Source organism: Microtus oregoni, unplaced genomic scaffold (genome assembly GCF_018167655.1).
Source record: "Microtus oregoni isolate MIOR12 unplaced genomic scaffold, Mior012 000031F_ref0000149, whole genome shotgun sequence".
Taxonomy (NCBI): Eukaryota; Metazoa; Chordata; class Mammalia; order Rodentia; family Cricetidae; genus Microtus; species Microtus oregoni.
Window position 1 is genome coordinate 29019995 of NW_024543090.1, and position 16792 is coordinate 29036786.

The 16792-nt window shown below is 43.6% G+C and overlaps 2 protein-coding genes across 2 annotated transcripts in view; one reads left to right on the forward strand and one right to left on the reverse strand.

The window, feature by feature from the left end:
* The window catches only part of LOC121465619 (mitotic checkpoint serine/threonine-protein kinase BUB1-like), a 34151-nt gene extending 28756 nt beyond the window's left edge, over positions 1-5395 (reverse strand). Inside the window, exons 1-4 of the mRNA XM_041678904.1 lie at positions 5287-5395; positions 3127-3186; positions 2902-3040; positions 738-934 (exon numbers count right to left, since the gene is read on the reverse strand). Coding sequence (XP_041534838.1) covers positions 738-934; positions 2902-3040; positions 3127-3186; positions 5287-5303 — 413 coding nt within the window. The 5' untranslated portion in view covers positions 5304-5395. The remainder of the gene's footprint in view (positions 1-737; positions 935-2901; positions 3041-3126; positions 3187-5286) is intronic.
* A 6447-nt stretch (positions 5396-11842) lies between these two features.
* Positions 11843-16792, forward strand: part of LOC121465587 (acyl-coenzyme A oxidase-like protein) — a 300287-nt gene continuing 295337 nt past the window's right edge. Inside the window, exon 1 of the mRNA XM_041678830.1 lies at positions 11843-11967. Within this exon, the coding sequence (XP_041534764.1) occupies positions 11843-11967 (125 nt within the window). The remainder of the gene's footprint in view (positions 11968-16792) is intronic.

Here is a 16792-nt window from a genome sequence, read left to right on the forward strand (position 1 = left end):
AATGAAAAACTTAATTTCAAAGTTGCTTTAAACTACAGAAATAAAATTATGTATTAGAAAAGTCCTCTTTTTACACAGTTTATGTTAATATTTTTCAAATTCATCAAGCACATACATCTACTTGGTCCATGAACCAAGAATGCAGATGTTAAAACTCAAAAATGTTCAACTACGGGGCTGGAGAGATGGCTCAGTGGTTAAGAGCATTGCCTGCTCTTCCAAAGGTCCTGAGTTCAATTCCCGGCAACCACATGGTGGCTCACAACCTCTGTAATGAGATCTGGTGCCCTCTTCTGGCCTGCAGACATACACACAGACAGAATATTGTATACATAATAAATAAATAAATATTAAAAAAATGTTCAACTACTACTTCACATATTTTATAATCTGAAACAATTACAATATCGCAAAGAAATCAAGATAGAAAACTCAAGGGAGGTCTGTCTTCATGAATGGACAACTCTATTTATGACTTAATGGGCTGTTCTGAGGGAAAAATTTGCTCTGTCTCTTGTATGTGTCTTTCTTCTGACGTGATGTCCTGTGTTGTCTCACAATTCTGCAGTCTAGAGTGACATTATAAAATCTGTCACACACCATCCTAAGAACAGTATAAAGCTCTACATCTTCATTCAGATCTATAACACATATCCAGTATGACTTAGAGTTATTTAAAGTAGACAGATACAAAAATACACATGAAGGAAAAGATGAGTTATATATTTTGACACTACCTGTATCGTTGCTCTATTAGTTCTTTAGGCTCAGCCTGGTTTTGAATTCCTCTCTGAAAAACAGCACTGGCATGCTGCAGCGCTCCCTGGGCTTCCAGATAGTCCGCCCAGGCTATATAGAGAGGAGATGACTTGGTTCCAATTCCCTGGTTATACAGAAACTCAAAAAACTGATGAAGATCACTGTTGTACTCAGCCTACAGAAACCCAGAGCAGAATCACACAAAAACAGTGAGGTACACAGAGATGATTAATGGATATGGGACAGCTAGGACAGGGAGAACGGCTTCTACTAGGAAACTATGGTTGATAATTATATTCCAAAATTGCTAACAGAGAGGGTTTTGATTTTCAACACATAAGAAATGATAAATATTAGAGGTTATATACCAATTATTCAGACCACACATTGTACATCATTTACATGTTGTTCCTCTATTCCATAATTATGAATAACATGACAATAATTATCAATACAAGACAACCAAACTGCTAGGCTAGGTCTGTCCTAGAACCCAGTCAGCCCTACACTGTTCAGTCTCCACGAAAGTCTAGGAATATATTGTATAGGTAAAGACATATGTTGTTCTCAGTTGGGGAATCTAAAAATCATCTCTTTCCTTGATATTAAAGGATTATGACAGTATTTCCCCAAATAGTAGGGTCTACAATGATTTATTACATGAAATATTGCTTTAGTCTTAACCTGAGGTTACTCAAGTTCCACAGGGTGCCTTTAATTATAGTATTTTATAATTTAAGGAACAATTTCATGTTCACTTTATCTATTCCATATGATTTTACTACTAGAATTCATAGCCCCAAGTTTTCATTTCAGATTAAATTGAAAAAGTTCTATCCTCTTTTTTAAATAGCTGATAACATTTTCTTTATTATTTAAATTTGGTTTTTCAAGACAGGGTTTCTCTGTGAAAACAGTTCTGGTTATCCCGGAGCTCACTCTGTAGACCAGGTTGGTCTCGAACACACAGAGAGACCCGCCTGCCTCTATCTCTTGAGTACTGGGATTAAAGGCACGTGCAGTCACCACCTGGACTTGGTAACAATATTTTAATTAAAAACATGTTCCCACTAGGGGTTATTCTACCTGTAGTACATGATGTACAAATCTTAACTAATTTTCAAATTCTTTTAAAAACGTGTTGTTTATTATATTTGTATTGTTTGCAACAATTTTTAAATTTAAATATATTTTGATCATATTCTTCCCCTCCCCTAAGCCCTTCCAGATCCTCTCTTCCTCCCTGCTCATACAACTTTAAGTTCTTCCTCAAAAAACAAAACAAAAACCCAATACAACAGCAAAAACCCCCAAACCTACAAAACAAAATATATCAATGACTAAAAAGAAAAACACAAAAAAGGAAAGAAAAAAAAAAGAACAAAAAAACCCCAAACCGTAACCAAATAAAAGCACACCAAAAATTGTGGAGTCCTTTATTTGTTGGTCAACTACTCCTGGACGTGAGACCTGACACTCCACGTCAAAGCTGGACAAGACAAACCAAGAGAAGGCACGAGAGTCAGAGACCCACTTGTTCGAACACTCAGGAATCCCATGAAAACACTAAACCAGAAGCCATAATATAAGCATAAAGGCTGAGACTACCTTCTCCTTCTGTACTATAAGTCTGAGTTAAACTCCCAGAGACCTTAGGATCCAAGAGTTTATATTTTCCCTCTCTCAAGTACATTTCTTCTTTCCTTTTTTTTTTCTTTTTGAGGCAGGGTCTTGATATACAGCCTTGGTTGGCCTGGAACTCACAATGTAGACCAGTCTTGGTCTTGAGCAGAGATCTGCCTGCTTCTTTCTCCCAAGTGCTGGGATTAAAGGTGTGAGCCTCCACAACCAGCTTCAACCACATTTCGTATCAAAGTCAAACAATTCGTTTAACTTTCTGTTCCTATCTCATGTTGGAACACACATATACAAAATAAAGAGGAATTTTAAAATTATATCACTGATTCCTCAATATTTCGGAAGCTAAGGCTTTAAAATACATATCACTGACTATGTAACTTCTAAAAATTCATGACTGTAACCAAGAAATTGATAGGAAAAGGCAGTCTAAAATGATTCTAACAAGGGAGGGGGACCAAAAGTAAAACATATATTTAGTTATCTACCTGAAATTATACTCACAAATTTTAAACAATAATTGATGAATCTTGAGTCATTGTGGTACCTCTTCTCATCTAAAAATTCCTTCATTAGCTGTTGCAATAATGTTATCAAGTATTCTTTATTGTCAGGAAAATTTTCTTCTACCCACGTTATAAAGCTAGAAAAATATGAATATTAGTTTTCCACAGGGTAGCATATGGTTCCTTTGTTTAAAAGAAAACAAACAAACAAACACACACTAACCTTTCCCATTCCCCAAGTGGGTCATTGCCCTGGTAGCTTTGCATATGGGCTTCAAATATGCTAGAACAGAAAGTACATACATGAGAGGTTAGGAATAATTCCTAGAAACCAAAGACACATTTGATTCTACATTATGCCATCTATATGCCTGAAAATGGGATCTTGAATATAACCCAAACATCACATAAAAGAACAATCATTCAGACGTGTTCAGAGAAATCAGAAGCAGTATTTGCCCCCAGGTCTATCTAGATTCATTGATCCCCAACGTCACTGCAACCCAGTGGGACCTAGACAGGTCTACTCAGGCCCTTCCCCTCATTTCTCAGGAGCACAGATAAGACAGGGGGTGAGAATAAGATCCAAAGAAAGCCTCTCCTTTGGTGTGACAGCCCCAGAGATGCTGTCCCAGAGGAAAAGAACATGATGACAGGGCTGGTAAACACCCACTCTGCTCTTCTTACTTCCCTAACATCCCACCACAGCTTAAGAAGTCAGCCAAGCAAACCAAATTCCAATGAGCTCAGTTTGTTTGGGGTAAACAAACAATAACAAAAATAGTGCCATGTTTCATGAAGCAATAAAAAGGAAAAGCTGTGGGCAAGCTAAGGAGTAAGTGCGGAGTAAAAGATATTTCTAAGGGAGTGACGTGTGATCAGTGTTAGAGCTACCACAGCCAGGTGAGGGAAATCATCAAGGCTGACAGAACCGGAGGGACAAAGCTGATGTACCAGGTGTGCTGAGCAGAAGAGGGGCCACGTTCTATCTGCATCTTAAGATGTTTGTGTTTTTCCACAGACAGGAATAGGGGTGGCAATACAAGTAGGAATCAGTTAGGAAGCTCTAGCAGAGTCTCAGTGCGCCAGGGTGAGACTAGACCGTGGAAAATTTCAGAGAGGGAAGATGGGTATGAGTCAAGGTGAGAAACAATCATAGGCTTTTAAACTGAGAAATGATAAGATTAGGGGAAAAAGAATTTAAAAGTAGTATTTTTGCAGAAATGACCAGAAAAATCAGTCTCGAAATATAACTTACTAGCATAATGAAATGGCTATTCAGAGAAACTACAGACAGCAATGGCTTTTTCATAATTTCACTGACAGAAGTAGTACATGTTTTAGAAATGTATTTGTTTTTTAATTATCTCTAGGAATTTCACTTTTCTACTTAAAGGAACATATTTTGGATTCTTTTCGGCATGTCTGAATTGTCAGCACCATGACTTTTGTCTTTGAAAGTTATTGCTTATCAAAATAAGAATACAACTATTGTCGAAAGCAAACATTTAATAGCCTCACACTAAACGTACTCCCTGGGAAAATGGCCTAGACACACTGTAACTTAATACTAAAACACCTCATCATTAAAATAAACTAGCTTTTTAAAGGTCAAGATACCTGTTTCTTTCTTTTAATGGGGAGAGGCTTTCAAAAGAGAATATTTAGTTGATCTGATTAAAAATTAAATTGCCCTACGCCAACAGATTTGGGGTTATCTTATTCTTTGGATACCCAAAGGGCTGATTAAAAAAAAATAAAATTTTATTTCCTGTAACATGATTTAACAGTTTTTAAAAATAGTTTTACATCACAGGCTGGTAAGTCATTTAAGGCAAAAACAAAAAACAAAAACAACAAAAAAAGCAATCAGTGTGGGAACTTAAAAATCTGCTTGCAGATAGAAACAAATGGCTCTGACAACAAGCATTTCTTCATAAACTTCAGCTTTAATTTTTTCCCCAACATAGCAGGTAAGCAAGAAATAGTAAATTCTTCCCCGAGTTAACTAGCACTTTTATTAAGAGACTTTGAAATTTTCTCCTAAAACCTCCACCACACGAGCTTTGGGGACTTGGGGGCGGGGCGTCTGTTCAGAGGGAGCTTCCCGTGGAAAAGGCGCGTGTCACTTCCGACCGCCCTGAAGGTCCTTCCGGCAAACTGCCCCAAATCCCCCAAATCCCGGCCCACATAACGGCAGCCGGCTGCAGCTTGCAGCCCCCACTCGACCCCAGCGACCCGGAGGCCGCCACCATGGCGGAGGCATGGAGGGCGAACTCCCAAGGGAAGCCGCTGAGGAGAAAGCCCGGCTGAGGGCCCCGGCCTCAACCGTCCTGGCCGGCTCTCGGCTCGGCTCGCGCCTTCACTCCACCGGGACACTCACCGAAAGACATCTTCCATGACGAGAGAAAGCGCGGTGCGGCAAAACACCGAACCAGCCACCGCCACACTAGTGGCGCTCACTCCGATTCGAATCCCCCGCGCAGTCGAAGTCTTTACGCCGAGCGTTGGCAGCGCGCCTGATCATTGGCCTCGGCTGAGGGAGAGCTGGCCAATCGCTGGGGCCGTTGCTAGGATACGAAGTCCCGCCCCCCGGCACGGGCCGTTCCTCCCACTTCCAGCGAGCCTTCTAGAGAGCCTTAGTGTAGGTGCCATTTCCGTTCTAGTGAGACGGTTCATAAATGCCGTGCCAGGCTCAACTTGACAATTTTGTGACTAGAACTACTTGAGCCTTCTTGGGTCCTGAGAGTCGCGAATCTTTGCTTTGCTTAAATAACAGAAAGTGCTTAGCTGGTGAGCTGACTCAGGGTAAAGGCACTTGCCGCCAAGGCTGACCTTACGAGTTCCATTCCCAGAATCCACAAGGTAAAAGGAAAGGAAACCAACTTCCTCAAGTTGGCGTCTGATCTCTACGTGCATGCTGTGGCATACACAGGTAACAAAGGTAACAAATGAGGAGACCACAATTCTCCATGCACATAGTCACCCACACAGTCTCACACACATGCATATGCATAAAAATAATTTTTTAGAGTCCAGATAGTCAAGAATAAATACAGAACATGTTCATGTGCGGTTAAGAGTGAGTTGAGAAATAATCTAGTCTTCTGTGTTCCTTGAGTTTTAATAACTTCCCACATTGCCTCTCAAGGCTCACTTGACCAAAGCAAGTAAAACATAAAACGCTCACTTGATCGCCTTCCTGCTTCTAGTGGCCCAGTGAGTGTTTCAGCTCTCTGAAGTTGTTAGACAAGATACATGGCAGCTCTGGACAGGTAGACATTTCCTAATCTAGAGAAAAGAATTAAGAGTGACTTCTCACTTGATTTCTTAAAGTCTTCTAGCTAGAGGGATAGTTCTGACATGTTTTTAACTTGCCACTAAAATATTACCTGTAATCACGATATTGGCAGATATCAGAATATGGTAAGCACCACTCTGGGGAGTTCTGGGTTCTTGTGGTCCATGTGGATAGTGGCAAGCAAAATAAAAGATTAAGAATACACTTCCCACAACTCCAGAGAACCTAGACAACAGAGAACCCTAAGAGAGACATATATGGATCTAATCTACTTGGGAGAAGAAAAAGACAAGATCTGAGTAAATTGGGAGCGTGGGGAGCGTGGGGATCATGGGAGAGTGCAGAAGGGAAGTGGGGGGGGCGGAGAAAAATATATAACACAATAAAAACAATAAAAAGCAAAAAGGATACACATTTCAATCCCAGAACTGGGCAGAGGCAGGCAGATCTCGGTGAGTTCAAAGCCAGCCTGCTCTACATAGTAGTTCCAGGATAGCCAGGGCTACACAGAGAAGCCGAAGCTCTAAAAACAAATGAAAATACACTTAAAAAGGGGAGAGTTCCCCAGAGCAGAGAGAAAGCTTAGAGAAAGCACAGCAAAGGCTGTACAAAGGACTTGGGCTTTCATGTCACATTCGCTGGGCTTTTGGGTCGTTTTCGTGGCACTAAATTTCATGTGCCTGCTCTCTTGTACGTAGTGGTCTTTAAAAATTTATCCATAGCATGTGTCATTAGCATATTAGTGTTTGAATGCTACCTCCCAGCACGTTGGGGTTCAGGGCCAGTGGCTCTGGACAGTTCTAGAGGGCCTCGCCTAGCAGTTTCAGCTGCCCTTCGTGCCAACAGGTTGCACTCCTAGACTAACTTAGTAGCCTTTGTGTAAGGCTGCTGGACTTCACTCTCCACAGAACTTAGTCAGAATCTGAATCACACTCTTTCATTTGCCTTCTTGGGAGCAAAGGAAAGGACAGAGGAGAGGTAAGGTGCACCTAAGCTACCTGCAGTGCCCTCATCTGAAAAGAAGGGACTGTCCGGACAAGCCCCAGGGTGTCTTTGAGCTCTTAGCTTTATTATGGTTGAATGATTTCTAAAGTTCACACACCGAAATGCTGAGGACAGGCTGTACCTTGCTACAGAGCTACAGCCCTGGGTTGTGATGTTCACACCCTGGGGCCCCCATAAAAGCAGCATTCATTAATGAGGTCCCCATGTCAGTTCCATAGTGTGTAACTCAGTTATGTAAGCCCTGGATAAGGTGTTCAGGAGGCCACCAAGAGCCATGTGCCCTCGGGAAAGTCATTAAACATTGCTGGTTATTCATTTGTAGAAGAAGCTTAAAGGAAACCTGCCCACCAAATGCACAAGGTTATGCCATAACCCACCATCAACCACTGCATGTGGGAATGCCCTCTAAATGACCTTGCTGTGCTCAGGGGTGGAGGTGGGGTGTCGATCTGCTGTCCTCCTGGGGCCAAGAGGCCAGGTGCAATGCAGAAACAGTTTTAGAGCCTGTTCTTGTCCTAAGATCCAGACAGCTCTTGGAGACTAATCCAGATGCCATCTCCAGTCTATTACGGACTAGTTCATTCTTCTCTGAGCCAATCACTGTCGGCTTCCTTCACTCCAGCTTTTCTCTTCAGCTCTTCATCTGGACTCTATCATGGGAGAGATTTCTGGGCCTGGCCCAGGGATAGCTGGAACATCTGCTGTACTGCCTCTGACCTCTCCTATCCTACTGATGGCTCCGAAGGACTCCCAGTTCCCAGCTGGGTACTTTCGGTCCTTCGTTCCTAGAACTGTCTAGAGGCTCCTAGTGTTCTAGGGAGGGCAGCATCTTGGTGCAACTTTGCTGCCTGTCAGGATGAATGCTCTGGGGAAAAGGAAAGGACTGGGGAGGATCTTGGAAGGCAGGAGAGGCAGCTGTCAAAACCAACCCTCAGGAGGCTGCTAGATGGGGTGCTGAAGTAGACACCTCTTCCATATTAGACCTCAGAATTTCTCCTTCTTTGGAAATAAGAATTTTTGCAGACGTAATCAAATTGATAAGTCTTACATATTGGATTAGGCTGAGCTCTTAACCCAGTGACTGGTGTCCTTGTGAGAAGAGGGAAGTTTGAAAATAAATACAAGGAAAGAAGGTCACATAATGAGTAAGACAGTTAGGAGAATGATACGATGCAGCTACAAACCAAGGAATGCTGGAGATTTCTGGAAGCCACTACAGTCTATGAAGAGGCAAGGAATTCTCCCCTGAAGCTTACGGGGACAAGGTACTGCAACAGACATTCATCTTCAGACTGACCGTGAGAGAACAGGTTTCTGTTGTTACCTTACCCATTTGTAGTATTTCTGTGGCAGGACACTAAAACAGTGGCCATTGGACCGATTTAAACTAGCCAAAGTGATTCAAAGGCAATTTTTCTAAGTCATTTATTGAACAGCTTCTCCTTGTCTCCAAGGAAGTGCCTTGGAGACAGCTAGGGAGCTTCTGATTCTTGCTGCTCTGGGCACAGAAGAGGATTATGTTTCTCTGGCTCTTGGAAGTGGGTGCGACATGTGGAAAGATTCTTCTAGGATCTTCCAGGATAGTCTAGATTATGGGTGTTATCTCTGGTATCCTTTGCCAGTCAGTAGGGTACTGGATTCACATTTGTGCTTTGATACAGAAGCCTGCAGAGCTTCACATGGGTGTCATTTGGAGCAGTGTGGCCTGGGAGAGAGGAGGAGGTTGTTTGTCAGAGTGAAGTCTGTTTGTCACAGGGTTCTAGGCAGACATTTGATTCTATCCTCATCACAGTGTAGAGTTTGGAGGTCTTGAGTCCTTATTCACCTTTGTCCTAAAAACAGTCTCCCCCCCCTCCAAAAAACCTCTCTACCACTCAGGTTTATCTTTTATGAATAGAAAAGAAGTTACTAAGCAGTTACCTCCCCTACCTCTAGAGTTCCTAAACTCTTTATTCCCTTTTACTCCACTTGCAAAATGCTTTGCTTTGTTTGTTCAGATAGGGTTGCAGGTACTCCAGGATGACCTTGAACTTATGACCTTCTGCCTTCACCTCCCAAATGATAGGGATTACAGGTGTGTGTCACCATGTTTGGCCAGTTGTGTCTTTTCTAAGCCCTCTTCTTGCTATTAAATGGCTATGAAACACAGCAATGGCAGCCAATAGACAATGTCCTTTTGTGCTTTGGTGTCGCCTGGAGCCATGCGTCCATAAACCCATGGCAGTCTTACCTGACTCCTATCACTTCTCTAAGATTTTAGAATATTTACTTTATGTGTTGTAGTAGTTTGCCTACACCTATGTATCCTCCACAAGTGTGCCTAGTGTCTATGGAGGTCAGAAATGGGCACTGGATCCCCTGGATGGAACTAGAATTACAGATGGGGGTGAGCCAGCACGTGAGTGCTGGGTACCAAACCTGGGTCCTCTGCAAATGCAACAAGTGCTCTGAATTGCTGAGCCACCTCTCTGTCCTCATCACCCATCACTTCTTAGAATGAACCTCCTTCCAATACCATCTTTTCTGCCCATATGTATGTATACATTATATGGGCATATACACATGTACACAGGCACACACACAACAACATTCTTCCAGTATCTTCCACAGATAATGCAATGCACAATTCTCCAAAAACTTATGGTGACTTATAAGAGCAGAAGGTTCCCCCACCCCCACTTGAGCTGCACACAATGGAAGATAGCATACTTACTTGTCTTTCTACTTTCTAGGTCTCTAGGCCAGGAGAAGGAAGGTCAAGGGTAGCTAAAATAACAGATTCAGTAATCACTTGCACTGCTCACAGACTGATTTGGGTGTTGGCCTTCTGGGAGTGCCTAGGAGGTTACTTTCCCAAAGTGAGCAATGAAAGGCTCTGCCTGATGGATTCTGACATCTGGATATCATCTGTGTCCTTTCCAGTTGTAAAAGCCTGCGTGGCAACATGATGCTGATGATTCTATCATCTGGTCTCAGGTGAGAGGACAGGATCAGAATTTCCAGGTAGCGTGTGTTAGACATAAACTTTTGTCTTTAAGAGCCCTAAGATTTGGGTGCTAAGGGTGACCATGCTATGTAGAACCATGTGGTAAAGGCTTGTGTAAAAACCAGGAGAAGATGCTTTCCTCATTTTGGCACACCTGGTACTTGGCAATATCCATACTTTAGATTGGAAGAGACAAGTGTAAAGAAAGGAAAAATAGGATGCAGAGAAATGATAGATGGGTAGAGCAGAAAGAATGGTCCCGAGCCAAGCATTTAGTCTTCTGAAGTCTCCCACATTCTGGATTCCCATTACGTGGGGACAGGGATGTTACTCTTTGCCATCAGTGGGTATTGCTACTTGAAGTTACATGGATGGTGTGGTCGATAAACAAATAGCCCACCAATAATGTTTATATCCTAACCTCTGAAACCTAAGAATATGTGGTCTTCTTTGATAAAGGTGGCATTGCTGATGTGACTTAAGGATGTTGAGATTTAAAAAGCTACCCTGTATATCAATGTAAATGAGTACATTTAAGAGGGAGGCAAGAAGGTTAGTCAAGAGAAGAAAAGAAGATGGAATTCTGGTAACAGAGGTCAGAGTGATGGTCTTTGAGGAGAGAGAAAGGAGCTGAGAGGCAAGAATGTAAGCAGTGCCCCAGAGCTAGAAAAGCCATGGGAACAGATTGTTCCCCAGTAGCCTCCAAAGTAAACCCAGCCCTACCAACACCATGATTTTAGCCCTGGAAAATCCAGCTTGAACTTCTGACTTCTGGGACTATAAATAATTATATTTGTGCTCTGTAAGGCAATCAACCTGTTGTAACTTGAGAGTCAAAGGAAACTCCTCCAGGTAGCATCCCCTGACCTAAAGACAGCCTATGAAAGGAAGGGAGAAGCTAGCATGTTCTTGTGTATGACCACAGCAGTAACGAAGGGAAAGAGAGACAGGGAGGGAGGGAGGGAGGGAGGGAGGGAGGGAGGGAGGAAGAGGAAGAGAAAGTGAGGAGGAAGGGAGGGAGGGGAAGGAGGAAGAGAGAAAGAGAAAGGGAGGGAGGGAGGAAGGGAGGGAGAGAGAGATTGATTCCTGGTAGGTGAATTACGTTCATTATCTTCTGTCTATACCCAACTACCTTGCACTGCCTGCCATCCTGTAGGTTTGTACTGAACCACTTCCAGATTGAAGGGACACAATACCCAATTTGGGGTGGTGGCCTCTGAGCAGATGCCAGACCACCTGGGAGCCAGGCAAAATTGGCCAGGTGGGTGGTTCTGTTGAGTGGATGAAATGGTTTAGCGTTAAGCATCTGTCTGTGGCCTAAAGAAATTAGTCCAGCAACCCCTTTAAGGACCTGAAACTTGTTTCTAATGACCCACAAATCTGGAGGGACAACTTACTGGTGGGATAGTGGTTCTCTGTAAGGATGGGAGAATACCGGTAGAGGTCAAATGCTCTGGACAGCCCTTTGCCTCAAGCCTAGGAGGAGGGTGCCTGGGAGGGCGTGTGGCAGACAGGTGAAAAGGGAGGAGACATGCCAGTGAGCTGGGAGGAAACCAGTCTGGTAGAATGATAAGTAGGAGTGCCAGTAAGCCAGGAGTTCTGAGGAGGTGTGTAGAGAGAGAACAGCCTGCAGCCTTAAACACACAGATGGAGCGCACTCCCGACCTGGGGCTTGGGGACTCATCCCTGCACCGCTACCTGGATGGAGAATTCTGGACCCTCAAGAACGAGATGCGCAGAGCCCTGGGGAGCTCTCCTCTCTTCCAGCCCAGGTAATGCAGTGGAGTAGCGATTCCTGTCCCTCTGGGCTGACCGGATTTGCCCCTGGCGAGGCCGGGTGGGATGTGAGCTGCATCTTAGTGGCAGCCGGCATCATCCTCACTTCTGGTGAGGAAAGGAATCTCCTAGCAGAAGTGTGATCACAGCCCGCTGCCTTCCTCTTCCTGAGTTCCTAAAGGTGTTCTCCCCACCACTCGCTGAAGATGCTGGGCTAAAGTGTGGGCTCTACAAGGATAGGTGCTCAGGCTTATTTTGCATCTAAATCTGTTTCTGAGTTTCCCTCTGGCTTGGCAGGGCAGAACCCACAGAAAACAGAGATAGGGTGCGCGCATCTGGGATGGATGCCCCTCCGGGGAGGGGTACTGCTGTCTGGGCGGGGAGGGACGGCGGGAGGCTCGCTTAGGAAAGTTTTTCGATGAGCCAGTGCAGAGGAATGGCAAACCCGGCGGGCGCGTTGGCTTGCAGAGGGAGATTCTAGGTCTTTTACACTGGTTTTGTTGGCACTGCACGCCTGACAGGGAGATCCAGGGGTTGGATATAGAAAACAGCTGTCATGAAGGTGAGGAGGCGACCTCAGCACCGGGACCCCAAAGCCTGATTACAGACATTTACTTTGTAGTTTTAACATAGGAAAATCCTAATTTAGAATGTTAAAATAACGTTACCACTTGGGAAATGGAGGCAGGAAAACCAGGAATTCAAGGTAATTCTCAGCTACCTAGGTTCAGAACAGCTGAGGCCACAGAGACCCTGTCTAAAAAAGCAAAACAAAACAAAACACCCCCCAATCAAAACCACCAGAAAACTGACAAAACTTAGTATGTTCCAGAGAGAATTAGCTAACTCCCTCCTACCCAGTTGTGATAACCTGGCATTGGTGGTTCACGCCTTTAATCCAGGCACTCAAGAGGCAGAGGCAGGTGTATCTCTGTGAGTTTGAGGTCAGCCTGGTCTACAGAGTGAGTTTCAGGACAGCCAGGGCTACACAGAGAAACCCTGTCTTGAAATGTGTGTGTGTGTGTGTGTATGTATGAGAGAGAGAGAGAGAGAGAGAGAGAGAGAGAGAGAGAGAGAGAGGAGGAGGAGAGGGGAGGGGAGGGGAGGGGAGGGGAGGGGAGAAGAGAAGAGAAGAGAAGAGAAGAGAAGAGAAGAGAAGAGAAGAGAAGAGAAGAGAAAGGGGTGTCTGGGCAGCGAGTGCAGGTGGAAGGTGACGTCCAGATTTTTAAGTACCCTTTAAAAAGACCCTGGTTATGTCTTTGAGTGTCCCCCACATTTTTCAATCTTTTTTTTCCCTCACCAATAGTTCTTTGGGTCACTAGTAACTCTAGAGGTCATGGTCCTCCAAGTGTGGTCCAGGTATCTCTAGACTTTAGATGGTATCCAAGATTTCTTACAACAGGTTCAAGATTATTTTTATAATTTCCAAAGTGTCATTGGCTCTTTCCATGCACATATTCCCACCAATGCACAGTAACAAATTCCAGTGACGTCATGAAGTACAGTATTCCCCACCCCAGACTAATTGGGAGAGCCGATGTGAGATCCACCTGCTTTCTATTAGGATGGACATTGAAGAAATTTATGAAAATGTGGAACAGTTTTGGTTTTCTTCTTAACTTTGTTTTGTTTTGAGAAAGGGTTATTTTCATAAAACACACTTAATGGAAGTATTATGTTTAAAATGATTTAAAGATTTGAAATCTTTTCTGTAATGGCATCTGAGAGGATAAATATAACTCAACCAAAAAAAGGAAAGGAATTCAGGGGCCTCACTTTAGGGGTTCAGGGATCTCTTTAGCCTATATTCACTAATGTATCACCAAGTATTTGTGTAATGTATCACCAGTTTGTTTCTGGGTGGGTGGTTCTTGGCTTTTTCTGTTTGGGTAACTACATTTTAAAACTTGGGACAGAATTCTGAGATCCAAACCACTGATTTGGGCCAAATAGATGGTCACTTACTTACATATCACCCTATCTCTTAGGGACAGAGGTAATGGCAAGCCTGAATTGCAAAACCACTGGGCAATTGGCTTCTTGGGTTTAACACCAGGGTATTTCCTCAGCCCTATCCTTAACACCGAGTTCTGGTTAAGGTGTAGCTCAGCACTAGAGAGCATTCCTAAGGTTCAATACACACACACACACACACACACACACACACACACACACACAAACCCAAAGTAAAAACACAAAAACACACTGAAGTGGAGATAATGTCTGAGCTCCTTGGCTGTTGGGAACCATAAATGAGAAACTCTTGAGTAAGCTTTTAGGAAACATTGGTTGAGTGCCGTCCTAGTTAGGGTTCCTATTGCTGTGATGAAACACCATGACCCAAAACAAACTGGGGAGGAAAAGTTTATTTGGCTTATACTTTCATATCACTGTTCATCATTAGAGAAAACCAGGCAGGAACTCAAACCTAGAGGTAAGAGCTGATGCAGAGGCCATGGAGGGGTGCTGCTTACTGACCTGCTCCTCATGGCTTGCTCAGTCTGCTTTCTTATAGAGTCCAGGACCACCAGTCCAGGGATGGCACCACCCACAGTGGGTTGTGCCCTCCCCCAGCAATCACTAATTAAGAAAATGCCCTACAGATTTGCTGACAGCACCATTTTGTGAAGGCATTTTCTTAATTGAGAGTCCCTTCTTTTAGATGATTTTAGCTTGTGTCAAGTTGACATAAAATTACCAGCACAAGTGTATCCTTCTTCTCCTTCCCTTTCACACACACAGAAGAAAAAAAGACAAAACCCCACAATCCCAATGTTTCGCCCTCCTTTCTTGTTTATTTCATAATCTCAGAATCATAATAGCATAGATAACATTTTTACTGTTTCCCCCAAAATGATTCAAGATTGTGATACCTACATGAAAGCTCACTTTGTGCTACCAGATTTAATCTTTATGGGGCTAGAAGGAGATGGCTCTTATTTCTGGATGAATATTCATTCTGCTATTGCAAAATCTGCCTGGAAGTGGTGTTAAACCTCCTGTAGTCAATCCTTATCTCCATTCTTCCTCAGTGGGCCTTTGAAGTTCAAGTAGGCATTGGGGTGGAGCAGGGATTGTGGCAACTCAGTTCTTTGAGTGCTTTGTATAAAGCAGAAAGTTTGTGTAAAGTCAGGCACTCTCAGAATAAGACTCCAGGAAATAACTTTCTCCCCAAGGAAAAGAGTTTTGGAAGTCCTATATACTGAGGTGCTCCTCAGGGAAGGTTTTTGTCTTTAGACTGCTAGACCTCAGCAATAAAGAGCAGCATGGGCCTAGCTCACTGCCCCCTCCTGAGGAATGGTTCTGTCTCTCTCAAAGACTTGCTTCCAAGGCAATTTCCTCTAATAGCGTCCTCCAGACTCTGGGAATTCCCTAACTTCCTGAAGTCTATTCCTTCTCTGCCATGCATGCCATGATAGCACGGTCTTCTCTGAGAACAAGATTCTAGGTGGCGTAAGGATTGTATGATCTGAATGTGGCTTTGTGCTGCAAGGACTCATGGGTTAGAAGCTTAGTTCCCCAGTATGGTGATATTAAGTTAGGTAGGACCTCTAAGAGGTAGAGAGAGCCTACCAGAAGGTCTTAAGATTATCCCCTGTGCATTCTCGGGCTTCCTGTTTTTCTTTGTCTTTTGGTTATATTTTCTGACAAAAGCTACTTCAGGAAGGTTTCTTTTGGATAACAGTTTCAGGTTTCAGTCCATCCCCGTGGAGAAGCCAAGGCAACAGGAGCTGGAGAAGGCTGGTCATGTCACCTCAAGAGGTGGAGGGTGATGGATATTTGTGCTTTCTTACTTTCTCCTTTTTACACTGTTCAGGATCCCAGCCCAGGGAATGGACTACCCTGGAATAGAGAAGGAATGCTACCTGTAGTGGGTCTGCCTTTGCACTAAGTTTACCTAATCAAAATAATCCTCCAGAAGCATTCCCAGGGGCTCATCTACCACATGATTCTGGATTCAGCCAAGTTGATAACTAAAAACCATATGTAGTAGTTTAAATGATATTAGTGTCCATAAATTTGTACTATTTGCACACTTAGTCTGCAGTTGTAAAATATTTGAGTGGTATTATAAAGATAGGAAGAGTGGTCTTGTTAGAATAGGTGTGGCCTTGTTGGAGAAAGTGTGTCCCTGGGTGTGGTCTTTAAGATTGCCTAGATGCTTCCTGTTATAAACCGCCTTGGTCATGGTGTCTTTTTCACAGCAACACAACAGTAACTAAGACACCATGTGATTTTGTTTTCCCACCCTGTGCTACCACCCACCATGTGATCTTTGCCAGAGCTGGGCAAAAAACCGGCACCATGCCCTGGCACTTCGTGAACTCTCTCTCTCTCCCGTCTCTTTGTGTGTGTGTGTGTGTGTGTGTGTGTGTGTGTGTGTGTGTGCGCGCGCGCGCACGTGCACACGTGTGTCCTTGAGTGTGTGTGATATGTGTTCATGTGTGAGTCCAGGTGCTTGTGTGCCAAAGTGTGCATGTGGTGGTCAGAGGAAAACATTAGGTTTTGCTACTCTCCTTTCCTCACTGTTTAGGAGTCTCTTGTCTCTGCTTCTCACCTCCCATAGGCTGCTGGGATTATGCTACTGCCTCTGGTTTTTATGTAGGTTCCGGGAAGCTGTACTCAAGTCATTAGGTTTGCAAGCAAGTTTTTTTTACCCATTGAGCCATCTCTACAGCTCAGACCTCTTTTCTTTATAAACTATTTGGATTTAGTTGTTTCATTATAGTAGCAGAAAATGGCCTCATGCAAGGCTTCTCATTGGGGTTTGAAGGGAATGAAAAAAGCAGTGCTGGAAATGAGATATGCTCCCAAACACTT